The sequence below is a fragment of the Boleophthalmus pectinirostris genome, unplaced genomic scaffold (genome assembly GCF_026225935.1).
Source record: "Boleophthalmus pectinirostris isolate CB_2022bp ecotype Guang Dong unplaced genomic scaffold, ASM2622593v1 HiC_scaffold_19, whole genome shotgun sequence".
Taxonomy (NCBI): domain Eukaryota; kingdom Metazoa; phylum Chordata; class Actinopteri; order Gobiiformes; family Gobiidae; genus Boleophthalmus; species Boleophthalmus pectinirostris.
In genome coordinates, this window is record NW_026571140.1 from 45,237,118 (window position 1) to 45,252,117 (window position 15,000).

Sequence of the window (15,000 nt, forward strand, 5' to 3'; positions counted from 1 at the left end):
CACACACACATACACACACACACAACACACACACATAACACACACACTACACACACAACACACACACAACACACACTACACACACTATACACACACAACACACACACTACACACACACTATACACACACACACACACACACACACACACACACACACACACACACACACAACACACACACACACACACACACACACACCCTTTCTTTCTCTGATGTGTGTGTTTCAGTCGTGTGTGTGTTTCAGTCGTGTGTGTGTTTCAGTCGTGTGTGTGTTTCAGTCGTGTGTGTGTGTTTCAGTCGTGTGTGTGTGTTTCAGTCGTGTGTGTGTGTTTCAGTCGTGTGTGTCAGTCGTGTGTGTGTGTGTGTGTGTGTGTTTCAGTCGTGTGTGTGTGTCGTCGTGTGTGTTTCAGTCGTGTGTGTGTTTCAGTCGTGTGTGTGTGTGTGTGTGTGTGCAGTCGTGTGTGTGTTTCAGTCGTGTGTGTGTTTCAGTCGTGTGTGTGTTTCAGTCGTGTGTGTGTGTTTCAGTCGTGTGTGTGTGTTTCAGTCGTGTGTGTGTTTCAGTCGTGTGTGTGTGTTTCAGTCGTGTGTGTGTGTTTCAGTCGTGTGTGTGTGTTTCAGTCGTGTGTGTGTGTTTCAGTCGTGTGTGTGTTTCAGTCGTGTGTGTGTGTTTCAGTCGTGTGTGTGTGTGTGTTTCAGATTGTCGGAGGGAGGGCCCGTCTCTGCTGTTGGTGTTGAAGTGGGGGGGGGAGTTGACCCCCGCAGGTCGAGTCCAGGCGGAGGAGCTGGGACGAGCGTTTCGCTGCATGTACCCAGGAGGACAAGGTACAGGACCGCACCTGACACACAGGACCGCACCTGACACACAGGACCGCACCTGACACACAGGACCGCACCTGACACACAGGACACGCACCTGACACACAGGACCGCACCTGACACACAGGACCGCACCTGACACACGGGGGAGGACACCTGACACACAGGACCGCGCCTGACACAGGACCGCACCTGACACACGGGGGAGGACACCTGACACACAGGACACACACAGGACCGCACCTGACACACGGGGGAGGACATCTGACACACAGGACCACACCTGACACACAGGACACGCACCTGACACACAGGACCGCACCTGACACACAGGAGCGCACCTGACACACAGGAGCGCACCTGACACACAGGAGCGCACCTGACACACAGGACCGCACCTGACACACGGGAGGACCACCTGACACACGGGACCGCACCTGACACATGGGGGAGGACACCTGACACACAGGACCGCACCTGACACACAGGACCGCACCTGACACACAGGAACGCACCTGACACACAGGAGCGCACCTGACACACAGGACCGCACCTGACACACGGGGAGGACACCTGACACACGGGACCGCACCTGACACATGGGGGAGGACACCTGACACACAGGACCGCACCTGACACACAGGACCGCACCTGACACACGGGGGAGGACACCTGACACACAGGACCACACCTGACACACAGGAGCGCACCTGACACACGGGGGAGGACACCTGACACACGGGACCGCACCTGACACATGGGGGAGGACACCTGACACACAGGACCGCACCTGACACACAGGAGCGCACCTGACACACGGGGGAGGACACCTGACACACAGGACCACACCTGACACGGAGCGCACCTGACACACAGGAGCGCACCTGACACACGGGGGAGGACACCTGACACACAGGACCGCACCTGACACACGGGGAGGACACCTGACACACAGGAGCGCACCTGACACACGGAGGAGGGCACCTGACACACAGGACCACACCTGACACACAGGAGGGCGTGTGACTGTTGTGTGTTGTATGTGTGTGTAGGGGACTACGCCGGGTTCCCGGGGTGTGGTTTGTTGCGGCTCCACAGCACCTACAGACACGACCTGAAGATCTACGCCTCCGACGAAGGAAGAGTCCAGATGACGGCCGCCGCCTTCGCCAAGGTCAGACCCGCTTCGGTCCTGGAGCGGTCGGAGGGAGGTCGGAGGGAGGGCGGTCGGAGGGAGGTCGGAGGGAGGGCGGTCGGAGGGCGGTCGGAGGCGGTCGGAGGGAGGGTCGGAGGGAGGGCGGTCGGAGGGCGGTCGGAGGGCGGTCGGAGGGCGGTCGGAGGGCGGTCGGAGGGCGGTCGGAGGGCGGTCGGAGGGCGGTCGGAGGGAGGTCGGAGGTCTGGTTCAGTCCTGGCTCTGATCCTGACGTGGTTGTGGTTGTGGTTCTGGTTCTGTAGGGTCTGCTGGCGCTGGAGGGGGAGCTGACTCCGATCCTGGTGCAGATGGTGAAAAGTGCAAACATGAACGGACTCCTGGACAACGACTGTGACTCACTGAGCGGCTGCCAACACCGAGTGAAAGCCCGACTCCACGAGATCCTCCAGAGAGACCGCACCTTCACCGAAGACGACTACACACAGGTACACACAACAACACACACACAACACACACACAGACACTATACACACAACACAGACACTATACACACAAAACAGACACTATACACACAAAACAGACACTATACACACAACACAGACACTATACTCACAACACAGACACTATACACACACAACACACACACAACAAACACACCACAGGCTCCACGAGATCCTCCAGAGAGACCACACCTTCACCGACGACGACTACACACAGGTACACACACCAACATACAACACACACAACACACAACACAGATTTATTGGTGTAATCTCGTGTTTTTCTCGGTTGGTGCAGTTGGCTCCCACCAGTGGAGCGTCTCTGATCAACTCGATGAAGCAGGTGGAGAACCCCGTCCAGACCTGCGACCGAGTCTACGCCCTGATCCAGAGTCTGACCGCACAGATCCGCACACGCATGGAGGACCCCACCTCAGCAGGTAACTCCACCCACCTCCACCCACCCACACCTCAGCGGGTAACTCCACCCACCTCCACCTCTGCAGGTAACTCCACCCGCTATATCTGACCCTCCTGTATTCTCCTGTCAAACAGGCTGTTAAGCAGGTCCTCACAGAGGTCCACACAGAGGTCCTCACAGAGGTCCTCACAGAGGTCCTCACAGAGGTCCTCACAGAGGTCCACACAGAGCTGGTGGTGGTTCTCCTGTTTCTCTCCAAGAGTCTGAGGAAGTGTCTCCTGAGATGTTCTAAGCCTGGACTAAACCAGATCTAACCCCGGTCTTTCCCTGGTCTTTCCCTGGTCTTTCCCTGGTCTCTGTCCTTCAGACCTGCAGCTGTACCACTCAGAGTCGTTGGAGCTGATGTTGCAGAGATGGTCCAAACTGGAGCGAGACTTTCGGATGAAGAACGGTCGCTATGACATCAGCAAAATCCCCGACATCTATGACTGCGTGAAGTACGACGTGATCCACAACTCCACCCTGGGCCTGGAGGACACGCTGGAGCTGTTCAGACTCAGCAGAGCACTCGCCGACATCGTCATTCCTCAGGTAAAGAACGAGAGATAACGGTTCAGGAAAGGTTCAAGAAAGATTATTAAAGGTTAAACTCAGAAATGTTTGTGTTTCAGGAGTACGGCATCAGTCGAGCGGAGAAGTTGGACATTGCGTACGCGTACTGCCTCCCACTGGTCAGGAAGATTCAGATGGATCTACAACGAACACACGAGGACGAGTCTGTAAACAAACTACACCCACTGTGAGTCCTGCTCCGGTCCTGATCCGGTCCTGGTCCGGTCCTGGTCCGGTCCTGGTTTGGTCCTGGTTCAGTCGTGGTCTGGTCCTGATCTGGTCCTGATCTGGTCCTGGTCCGGTCCTGTTTCAGTTCTGTTGTGTTTCAGATATTCTCGTGGGGTCTTGTCTCCGGGTCGTCACGTCAGGACTCGTTTGTACTTCACGTCTGAGAGTCACGTTCACTCTCTGCTCTCACTCTTCAGATACGGAGGCCTGCTGGACGTGAGGCCCACACCAGACCTCACACCGAACCTCAGACACACACGGGACCTCAGACACACACCGGACCTTAGACACACACACTGGACCTCAGACACACACACAGGACCACACACTGGACCTCATACACACACTGGACCTCAGACACACCGGACCACACACACACACACCGGACTTCACACTGAACCTCATACACACACTGGACCTCACACTGGACCTCACACTGGACCTCACATTGGACCTCATACACACACTGGACCTCACATTGGATGTCACACTGGACTTCATACACACTGGACCTCACACAGGACCTCATAAACACTCTGGACCTCACTCACACACTGGACCTCACATCAGACCTCACACATACACTGGGCCTCACACACACCGGACCTCACACTCACACACACCGGACCTCACACTCACACACACCGGACCTCACACTCACACACTGGACCTCACACACACAGGACCTCACACACACACAGGACCTCTGAGGACCGGTCGTTGTGAGGGCCGGTCGTTGTGAGGGCCGGTCGTTGTGAGGACCGGTCGTTGTGAGGACCTATCATTGTGAGGACCTGTCGTTGTGAGGACTCTGTGAGGTGTTTACTGTGTGTTTGTTTCAGGAGGAGAAGGACCAGCAGTGGAAAAGAGCCATGGATTATCTGAGCGCCGTGTCCGAGCTCAACTACATGACCCAGATCGTCATCATGCTCTACGAGGACAACAACAAGGTGAGAGGCCAGAGGTCAGAGGTCAGCTCTGACCCCCACCGAGCACAGGCCTGACCTCTGACCCCTGCACAGGCATGACCTCTGACCCCTGCACAGGCCCCTGACCCCGACCGAGCATTAGGTTGGAATACTTAAAATCATAATATTGACCTAGAACAACTTTATAAAGAAATAAGTGCGACAACTTCAGCGTTAGAAAATTGTGGAGTCTAATGGACCAGGACTGGACCAGGACTAAACAAGGATTAAACCAGGATTAAACCAGACTGTGGGCCCGTCCTGTGGAGAGCTGCACATCTCACTAGAGCAGAGAGTTTTGCAGCTGTAAACGGGGGGAGAGTGACAAAATTGTGTCTTGAAAGTTTCCTCAAACTTGAATCAGTCCAGATAAACTCGAGGGTCAAAAAGGAGAACCTGAAGCTCTGTGGTGTTTGTTTGTGATGTTTGTTTGTGATGTTTGTTTGTGATGTTTGTTTGTGATGTTTGTTTGTGATGTTTGTCTGTGATGTTTGTGATGTTTGTCTGTGATGTTTGTGATGTTTGTTTGTGATGTTTGTCTGTGATGTTTATTTGTGATGTTTGTTTGTGATGTTTGTCTGTGATGTTTGTGATGTTTGTCTGTGATGTTTGTGATGTTTGTTTGTGATGTTTGTGGTGTTTGTCTGTGATGTTTGAGATGTTTGCGATGTTTGTTTGTGATGTTTGTTTGTGATATTTGTGATGTTTGTGATGTTTGTTTGTGATGTTTGTGGTGTTTGTCTGTGATGTTTGAGATGTTTGCGATGTTTGTTTGTGATGTTTGAGATGTTTGTGATATTTGCGATGTTTGCGATGTTTGTTTGTGATGTTTGTGATATTTGTTTGAGATGTTTGTCTGTGATGTTTGAGATGTTTGTGATGTTTGAGATGTTTGTGATTGAGATGTTCGTCTGTGATGTTTGTTTGTGATGTTTGTTTGTGATGTTTGTCTGTGATGTTTGTTTGTGATGTTTGTTTGTGATGTTTGTGATGTTTGTTTGTGATGTTTGTTTGTGATGTTTGTGGTGTTTGTTTGTGATGTTTGTTTGTGGTGTTTGTCTGTGATGTTTGTTTGTGATGTTTGTTTGTGATGTTTATTTGTGATGTTTGTCTGTGATGTTTGTTTGTGATGTTTGTTTGTGATGTTTGAGATGTTTGTTTGTGATGTTTGTGGTGTTTGTTTGTGATGTTTGTTTGTGATGTTTGTCTGTGATGTTTGTGTGTTTGTGATGTTTGTTTGTGATGTTTGTCTGTGATGTTTGTTTGTGATGTTTGTTTGTGATGTTTGTGGTGTTTGCCTGTGATGTTTGTTTGTGATATTTGTTTGTGATGTTTGAGATGTTTGTTTGTGATGTTTGTGGTGTTTGTTTGTGTTGTTTGTGATGTTTGTCTGTGATGTTTGTTTGTGATGTTTGTTTGTGATGTTTGTCTGTGATGTTTGTTTGTGATGTTTGTTTGTGATGTTTGTGGTGTTTGCCTGTGATGTTTGTTTGTGATATTTGTTTGTGATGTTTGAGATGTTTGTTTGTGATGTTTGTGGTGTTTGTCTGTGATGTTTGTTTGTGATGTTTGTTTGTGATGTTTGTGATGTTTGTTTGTGATGTTTGTGATATTTGTTTGTGATGTTTGTGATATTTGTTTGAGATGTTTGTGATGTTTGAGATGTTTGTTTGTGATGTTTGTGGTGTTTGTTTGTGATGTTTGTTTGTGGTGTTTGTCTGTGATGTTTGTTTGTGATGTTTGTTTGTGATGTTTATTTGTGATGTTTGTCTGTGATGTTTGTTTGTGATGTTTGTTTGTGATGTTTGTGGTGTTTGCCTGTGATGTTTGTTTGTGATATTTGTTTGTGATGTTTGAGATGTTTGTTTGTGATGTTTGTGGTGTTTGTCTGTGATGTTTGTTTGTGATGTTTGTTTGTGATGTTTGTGATGTTTGTTTGTGATGTATGTGATGTTTGTTTGTGATGTTTGTTTGTGATGTTTGTGGTGTTTGTCTGTGATGTTTGTTTGTGATGTTTGTTTGTGATGTTTGTGATGTTTGTTTGTGATGTATGTGATGTTTGTTTGTGATGTTTGTTTGTGATGTATGTGTTCCTGTGTTCTCTTCAGGACCTTTCGTCAGAGGAGCGTTTCCACGTGGAGCTGCACTTCAGCCCCGGCGTGAAGGGGGTGGAGGAGGAGGACAACCCGCCCCTGGGCTTCGGGTTCAGGCCGGCGTCGGCGGAGGTGGCGCAGCAGGTGGAGGCGGCGCAGCCCGGAGGAGGGAGCTTCGGCCTGGGCAGGAGGAGGCACCCGTCCCCCCTGCTCCACAACGGGCCCAAACACACGGACAGCCTGGAGGACCTGAGCTCCGACAAACCCAGGAAGGGAGACGACGGGGACAAACCCGAGGAGGGGGGGGGGGCCGCAGACGGCGCCGAGAGGAGCGAGACCGACCGCCACGTCCCTCTGTCCGAGCCAATCAGCATCCAGAGGAAGTCCCCCCTGATACGCAACCACAAGACCGGATCTATGGAGGTGAGAGCCGCTTTAATATTACAGTTTATAACACAACCAGACCAGATCTGTGGAGGAGAGAGCAGCTCTAATATTACACCAGATGCACCTGTGGAAAGTTGACTCCATAGAGCTCTGATCTGTGGAGGTGACTCAGAAGATGTCCTCACACATGACTCTGAAACCAGAACATGACCAGAACATGACCAGAACATGACCAGAACATGACCAGAACATGACCAGAACATGACCAGAACATGACCAGGACCTGACCAGAACATGACCAGAACATGACCAGAACATGACCAGAACATGACCAGAACATGACCAGGACATGACCAGAACATGACCAGAACATGACCAGGACATGACCAGAACATGACCAGAACATGACCAGAACATGACCAGCGCTGAAGCATCTCTCCATTGCCCCCTTCTGGCTGAATGAGGGATTCCACGTGTCTGACCTGTAGGTTTTGTTTCAGGTTTTGTCGGAGACGTCCTCGTCCAAAGGGGGCAGTTATCGTCTGTTCTCACTCTGCTCGCGTCAGTCTCCTGAGATGAAGCAGAGCGGCCTCGGTGAGTAACCCCACCCCCACCCGCCCGTGGACCAATCACGGAGAGGAAGGGAAGCAGGCTCTGTTCTGATTGGACCAACTCTCTGCTCGTCTCTCAGTCGCTCACTGGGTTTTCATCCACACGAGAAAACATGAAAGCAGCCTCCAAGTTTGGACCTGGGTTAGTCCAGTTCTGAGCCCTAGTTTAGACCTGGTTTAGACCTGGTTTAGACCTGGTTTAGACCAGATTTGACCCTTGGTTTAGACCTAGTTTTAGATCTGGTTTAGTCTTTGGTTTAATCTATGTTTAGTCCTGTCTCAGAATTGGTTTAATTCAATTTCAGACTTAAGTTTAGTCCTGGTTTAGACCTGGTTTAGTCCTGGTTTAGTCCTGGTTTAGACCTGGTTTAGACCTGGTTTAGTCCTGGTTTAGTCCTGGTTTAGTCCTGGTTTAGTCCTGGTTTAGACCTGGTTTAGTCCTGGTTTAGATCTGTTTTAGTGTGGATCTAAACCCACTGATCCTCAGTGACTGTTTGCATGCCCTGCCTCCTTTCCTCTCCTGTCTCCTCGTCTCCTCGTCTCGTGTGTCCTTTGTGGGAGGGGCTGTTGCTGCACTGACTAACCCGGCGCCCCCTGCAGGCTCTCAGTGCGCAGGACTCTTCAGCACCACTGTCCTCGGAGGCTCCTCTAGCGCCCCCAACCTGCAGGACTACGCACGTGCGCACCGCAAAAAATACTCATCCGCCTCGCTGTCCTACAAAGACGGTACGTAACCCGCCGCTCGCCGCACGCACTCAACGGGCTGCACCCAGCGACCCAGAACTAAACCAGAACTCAACCAGAACTCAACCAGAACTCAACCAGAACTCAACCAGAACTAAACCAGAACTCAACCAGAACTCAACCAGAACTCAACCAGAACTCAACCAGAGCTAAACCAGAACCATAGACTGTATATAGAAATGGACTCAGGAGCCACATGAAGGTCGTCGAGGCTGTGAGCGTCATAGCAACCAAAGAGCCAATCAGGAGCCAAGCTGGTGAAGGTCACGCTGTCAATCAAATGTAGAGGGAGGGGCCTCGGGGAAAGAAGGCGTCTGATTGGTCTCAAATTTATCCAAAAAAACACAATCTTAAATATAAAAACACGATCTCAAATATAAAAACACAATCTCAAATTTATCCAAAAAACACGATCTCAAATATAAAAATACAATCTCAAATATAAAAATACAATCTCAAATATAAAAACATGATCTCAAATATAAAAACACGATCTCAAATATAAAAACACAATCTCAAATATTTCCAAAAAACACGATCTTAAATATAAAAACTCGATCTTAAATATAAAAACATGATCTCAAATTTAAAAACATGATTTTAAATATAAAAACACAATCATAAATATAAAAACACGATTTTAAATATAAAAACACGATCTCAAATTTAAAAACTTGATCTTAAATATAAAAACACAATCTCAAATATTTCTCAAAAACACGATCTTAAATATAAACACATGATCTCAAATTTAAAAACATGATTTTAAATATAAAAACACAATCTTAATTATAAAAACACGATCTTAATTATAAAAACACGATCTTAATTATAAAAACACGATCTTAAATATAAAAACACGATCTTAAATATAAAAACACAATCTCTACGTCCACACGTATGCACAGTCTATGGTTGCAGCCCGACTCCAAATCAGACTCTGGATCAGACTCTGGATCAGACCCGGTCGTGTCATGTGACCCCCCCGTCCCCGCCCCCTCCTGTCCCCTCCCCCTCCTCATCGTCGTGACTCAGGTTCAGCTGTAAGAGACATGCAGCGAGCGCCGCCATGTTTGTGTGGGAGACGTCCATGTTTGTGTGGGAGACGTCCATGTTTGTGTGGGAGACGTCCATGTTTGTGTGGGACGCCTCCATGTTTGTGTGGGAGACGTCCATGTTTGTGTGGGAGACGTCCATGTTTGTGACCTCCATGTTTGTGTGGGAGACGTCCATGTTTGTGTGGGAGACGTCCATGTTTGTGACCTCCATGTTTGTGTGGGAGCATGTTGGGACCATCCTCTAACATCACTGTATTTTCAGTTTGATCTTCTTCACTGCATGAGTCCGTTATGTCGTGTGGCGCTTCAAGTGTCTTCACGCATTTTTTAAATAATTTATTTCATTTTGGATCATGTTTTATTTATTTTATATATATACATATTTTTTTTATCACAAACCAAGTCAAGCACTGTCCATGACCCTACGACCTCATTTAAATAAAACCAGGATGTAGGCCACGCCATCCACGCCCACCTGACAGTCACCTGACCAGTCACCTGACCCGAGCGCCGCAGCTGATTGGTTGGTAACTCCAGACCTGTGTTTCTTGCAGAGTTGTTGTCTATGCCGGCAGTAAAGCGATTTTCTGTGTCGTTTGCAAAGTTTCCGACCAATGGTACGTCTCTACACTTTCTCCCTCCTCTGTCTGCATGAACCTCCCACACGCTCATCCTTTTACATTCATTTCTCATTGTTTTGGTTGTTTTATCGCAGTTTTTTACTTTTTTTTCCACATTTTTGGCGTTTCTAACCCACTCACTCGTCACGGGGTCACGACATCAGCGCTCGAATGCAGCCTTTTTGTCTCCTTGTTTCCTTTCCTCATCTGTCTCCTCCCTCCTTCCTCTGGTCATTCAGAACGGAAAGAAAATGTCTGCCATGTTTTGAGTTGTGACTTTGTGGTTTAAGATCTGCTCGTCTGATTGGTCGGTGTCTGTGAGGGTGTCTGTGCTGTGCTCTGATTGGTGCGTTCTGGTTTTATTAATGTTCTTTATCTAAACTTGTACTTTTTCACTTGTGGAAATGTTGTTTTCTTTATGTCATTATCTGCACACAGCACAAGGATGATCTAACATTCAGGCAATGATTCTGTGTTTTAGTTTTTTCTTATTGCATTTATACATACAAATGATTAAAGTAATTATTCTAAACATACAGAAAAGCAAACAGATAAACGATAGACATAAAGAACAGTAGTTACATGATTCAGATCATTTAAGTTCTTTCTAAACGTAATAAACGTTTCTAATGATTTAAAATAATATTTTACATTAGTATCTGATTCTTCCACTCTACGTCACTGATGACATCACCACACACAGACCAATCAGATCTCACACTGATGACATCACCACACACAGACCAATCAGATCTCACACTGATGACATCACCACACACAGACCAATCAGATCTCACACTGATGACATCACCACACACAGACCAATCAGATCTCACATTGATGGAGCGACTCAGATGAATCTGGTTCAAATCTCACCACATTCACAGTCAGCAGTATGCGTGGAGAGTCTTGCCCAAGGACACAACAACAGAACTTTGTCTGGGCAGGAATCTAATCCTCCAACCACTGAGCCCCTGTGATGAATGTCCTCTCCACTCTTCACCCCCGGGTTATAGCTCACTGCAGTATTATACTGGAGTATTATACTGTTGTGTAGTATTCTGACAGTATTATACTGTAGTATTTTAACAGTATTATTCTGTAGTATTTTAACAGTATTATACTGTAGTATTTTAACAGTATTATACTGTAGTATTTTAACAGTATTATTCTGTAGTATTTTAACAGTATTATTCTGTAGTATTTTAACAGTATTATACTGTAGTATTTTAACAGTATTATACTGTAGTATTTTAACAGTATTATACTGTAGTATTTTAACAGTATTATACTGTAGTATTTTAACAGTATTATTCTGTAGTATTCTGACAGTATTATACTGTAGTATTTTAACAGTATTATTCTGTAGTATTTTAACAGTATTATACTGTAGTATTTTAACAGTATTATACTGTAGTATTTTAACAGTACTGTAGTGTACTGTCATGTGTAGTAAGACATGCGTCTCTAAAGGGGGCGCTGCTCTTTAAAGCAGAGCCGAGGTTCTCTGTGATTGGTCCGTTTGAATACTCCTCCATGATTAGTCTATTTGAATACTCCTCCGTGATTGGTCCGTTTCATGCCGTTGTGACATCCCTTTCCTGTGATTGGTTCATTTGCTCTGAAGCTCCTCCCTCTGGTCACAGGCTGGTTTTCTATTGGTCAGTCCAGCGTGGCCCCTGATTGGCGGTTTTGTTTCGGTTCCTCCGCTGTGATTGGTCGTGCCCTCTGACTCTTGCTCTGTTCTGATTGGTGCTCTGGTGCAGGGACTAAAGATGATTCTTCAGCTGTAGCCCCGCCCCTCTGGTGTTCTGCTGCAGGTATGACCGCACCTGGACCAATCGGGTGCTGTGTTTGTGCTCTCCGTCCAATCAGAATGAGGACGAGTAACTCAGAGCTGCGCTTCTGTCTAATCCTGAAGAACTAATCCAACAATCCTCCATTTTAGTCACACTGGGAGGGCGTCTAATTGCACCTGTTTAAAAGTCCCATAATCCCCTGTGCTATTCATATATTGATTAAAAACAGAATTCTGTGGATGGAGGAGCGTGGTGGTGCTGCTGCTGTTGTTGTTGTTGTTGTGACGCCGTGTGGACTCTTGGATTTATTGCTTTGATTTGATAATATTATTATGATGATGATGTTATGTTGGTTTGTTGTGGGTTTTGCTGCTGCATGTCATCTGCGTTTGTTCAGAACAGTTTTGTTGAAAATAACATTTTCTAAAAACAATCTCTACAAACAAAGGCTCCGCCTACAGGGGAGGGGACAGGGGGGAGGGGAGGGGACGGGGGGGAGGGTTAAATCTTTACCTTTAGCCTCATCCTCTGCAGACTCTTCAGACTCATGTGAGTGACTCAAACCTGCTCTGCCCTTTGTCTCTCTCTCCTCTCCTTTCCTGTCACTCCCTTTTTCTTTCTCTCTCTCTTGCTCTCTCCTCCCTCTCTTTTTCCTTTCCCTCTTTGCCTCTTCTTGTTCTCCTTCTCTCTTTAGAGGAGCAGCATTTCTCTCAGTTGTTGAGGCGTTTTTCATCTGGTCCCGTCCCTTTAAGCCCCGCCCTCGGCCCTTTAAGCCCTGCCTTTGGCCCTTTAAGCCCCGCCTCCTTGTGTTTTGGCCCCTCCCCTGCCTGCTCAGGCCCCTCCCCCTCTCCTCCGGCTCACGCCGCCCCCCGCAGTCACCTGTCAGTGGACGCGGGCCCCTGCAGACACCTGTCGGTGGACGCGGGCCCCTGCAGACACCTGTCGGTGGACGCGGGCCCCTGCAGACACCTGTCGGTGGACGCGGGCCCCTGCAGACACCTGTCGGTGGACGCGGGCCCCTGCAGACACCTGTCGGTGGACGCGGGCCCCTGCAGACACCTGTCGGTGGACGCGGCCCTGGCTCATCACCTGCACCTGTGCTCGTATCACCTGCGGCTCTTCAGGAACTGCCTCATCTCTGGACGAGATCCAATTGAATTCCTCTGCTACGGTCAGCCCCGCCCCCGCGCCGCTCTGCCCAATGACTGCGCCTGACCCCGGTTTGCTGCCCTCTGATTGGCTGTTCTCTAACCTGTGCCTGATGCCTGTCTGTGACTGGTTTTGAAGTGTCGCTTGCTGCTTTGTTATTGGTCGCTCTGACTGCAGCTGCCGTTTGATTGGCTGTTTGAGGATTGTTGATCTGTGATTGGTTGAGTGATGATTTAGTCTAATCCTAAACGCACTTCTCTACCTGCACCACCTACACCACCACCTGCACCACCACCTACACCACCACCTACACCACCACCACACCTACACCACCTACACACCACCAACACCACCTACACCACCACCTACACCACCAACACCACCTACACCACCACCTACACCACCACCTACACCACCACCACCACACACCACCACCTACACCACCTACACCACCTACACCACCACCTACACCACCAACACCACCTACACCACCACCACCACACCACCTACACCACCACCTACACTACACCACCACACCACCACACACCTACACCACCTACACCACCACCCACCACTACACCACCACCTACACCACCTACACCACCACCACCTACACCACCACCAACACCACCTACACCACCTACCACACCACCACACACCACCTACACACCACCACACCACCACACCACCACCACCTACACACCACCACCACCACCTACACCACCTACACCACCACCACACACCACCTACACCACCAACACCACCTACACCACCTACACCACCACCTACACCACCTACACCACCACCTACACCACCACCTACACCACCTACACCACCACCACCACCACCACCTACACCACCACCTACACCACCACCACCACCTACACCACCACCTACACCACACCACCTACACCACCACACCACCACCACCCACCACCACCTACACCACCTACACCACCACCACCTACACCTACACCACCTACACCACCTACACCACACAACAAAAACACAACGGCACGAGCGGGAATAGAACCAGCAGCCTTCTGGTCATGAGTAGGGCTCAACTGATATGGATTTTTTTGGATTTGATGTGATACAGATAAAAGGGGCTTTGGAGCTGCCCTCAGCCGATATAAAACTCAGCTGTGAGTGTGTGAGGTGTTTGTTCAGGGACATTTCCTGTTCTTCTGTACGTCACATTTAAAGACACGAGGTCGACTCTCGGTGTTTGTGCATCACACTCTAACATGTAAACAAAGCCTTTAGTGGTAAATGCTGCGCCCTGGTGATTAATGACATGTGTAAATGTGGATCATTCACACATCCGTGCAGGTTGTCACATGTCACACACTAGAGTCACTTCACACTAGAACAATGTCAGAAAACAGAGTGTTGATGTGAGAACGACAAACAACCAAAACACAGACACACACACACTCACACACACATACACACAGACACACTCACACACACGCACACAGGCTCCTCTCACATCACAAGTCTGCACATACAAGTGTCCTTTTAATCCTGACTAATTATGATAAAAGAAAAGAATATAATCCAGCATGTGGACAGCAGCTGGGACGGTCGTTCGTGCGCGGGACAGGGACAAACTGCACTGAAGTTTTGCTAAATTACTCGACAGAAATGAGAAATGGCAAAAGGACAAATTCAATTTGTCACCTGGACAAAAGTTTATTTTGGTCAAACCTGTTTTTCTGAGCTCGTCCAAGCTGCTTCTTCACTTCAGACTCTGGGGACAGTGTCTTAGAAACAGATTTGACCAAAATAAACTTTTGTCCAGGTGACAAATTGAATTAGTCCTTTTGCTGTGGCTTCCA

The 15,000-nt window shown here is 48.5% G+C and overlaps 1 protein-coding gene across 1 annotated transcript in view; it reads left to right on the forward strand.

The window, feature by feature from the left end:
• The window catches only part of ppip5k1a (diphosphoinositol pentakisphosphate kinase 1a), a gene marked incomplete at its 5' end in the record, with an annotated part of 58,472 nt that overhangs the window by 29,999 nt on the left and 13,473 nt on the right, over window positions 1-15,000 (forward strand). The window contains 13 exons of the mRNA XM_055154395.1: window positions 697-822; window positions 1,869-1,990; window positions 2,272-2,454; window positions 2,768-2,909; window positions 3,258-3,481; window positions 3,562-3,689; window positions 3,832-3,946; window positions 4,573-4,680; window positions 6,807-7,214; window positions 7,679-7,772; window positions 8,390-8,515; window positions 11,978-12,031; window positions 12,705-13,181. Of these exons, the coding sequence (XP_055010370.1) occupies window positions 697-822; window positions 1,869-1,990; window positions 2,272-2,454; window positions 2,768-2,909; window positions 3,258-3,481; window positions 3,562-3,689; window positions 3,832-3,946; window positions 4,573-4,680; window positions 6,807-7,214; window positions 7,679-7,772; window positions 8,390-8,515; window positions 11,978-12,031; window positions 12,705-13,181 (2,307 nt within the window). The remainder of the gene's footprint in view (window positions 1-696; window positions 823-1,868; window positions 1,991-2,271; window positions 2,455-2,767; window positions 2,910-3,257; window positions 3,482-3,561; window positions 3,690-3,831; window positions 3,947-4,572; window positions 4,681-6,806; window positions 7,215-7,678; window positions 7,773-8,389; window positions 8,516-11,977; window positions 12,032-12,704; window positions 13,182-15,000) is intronic.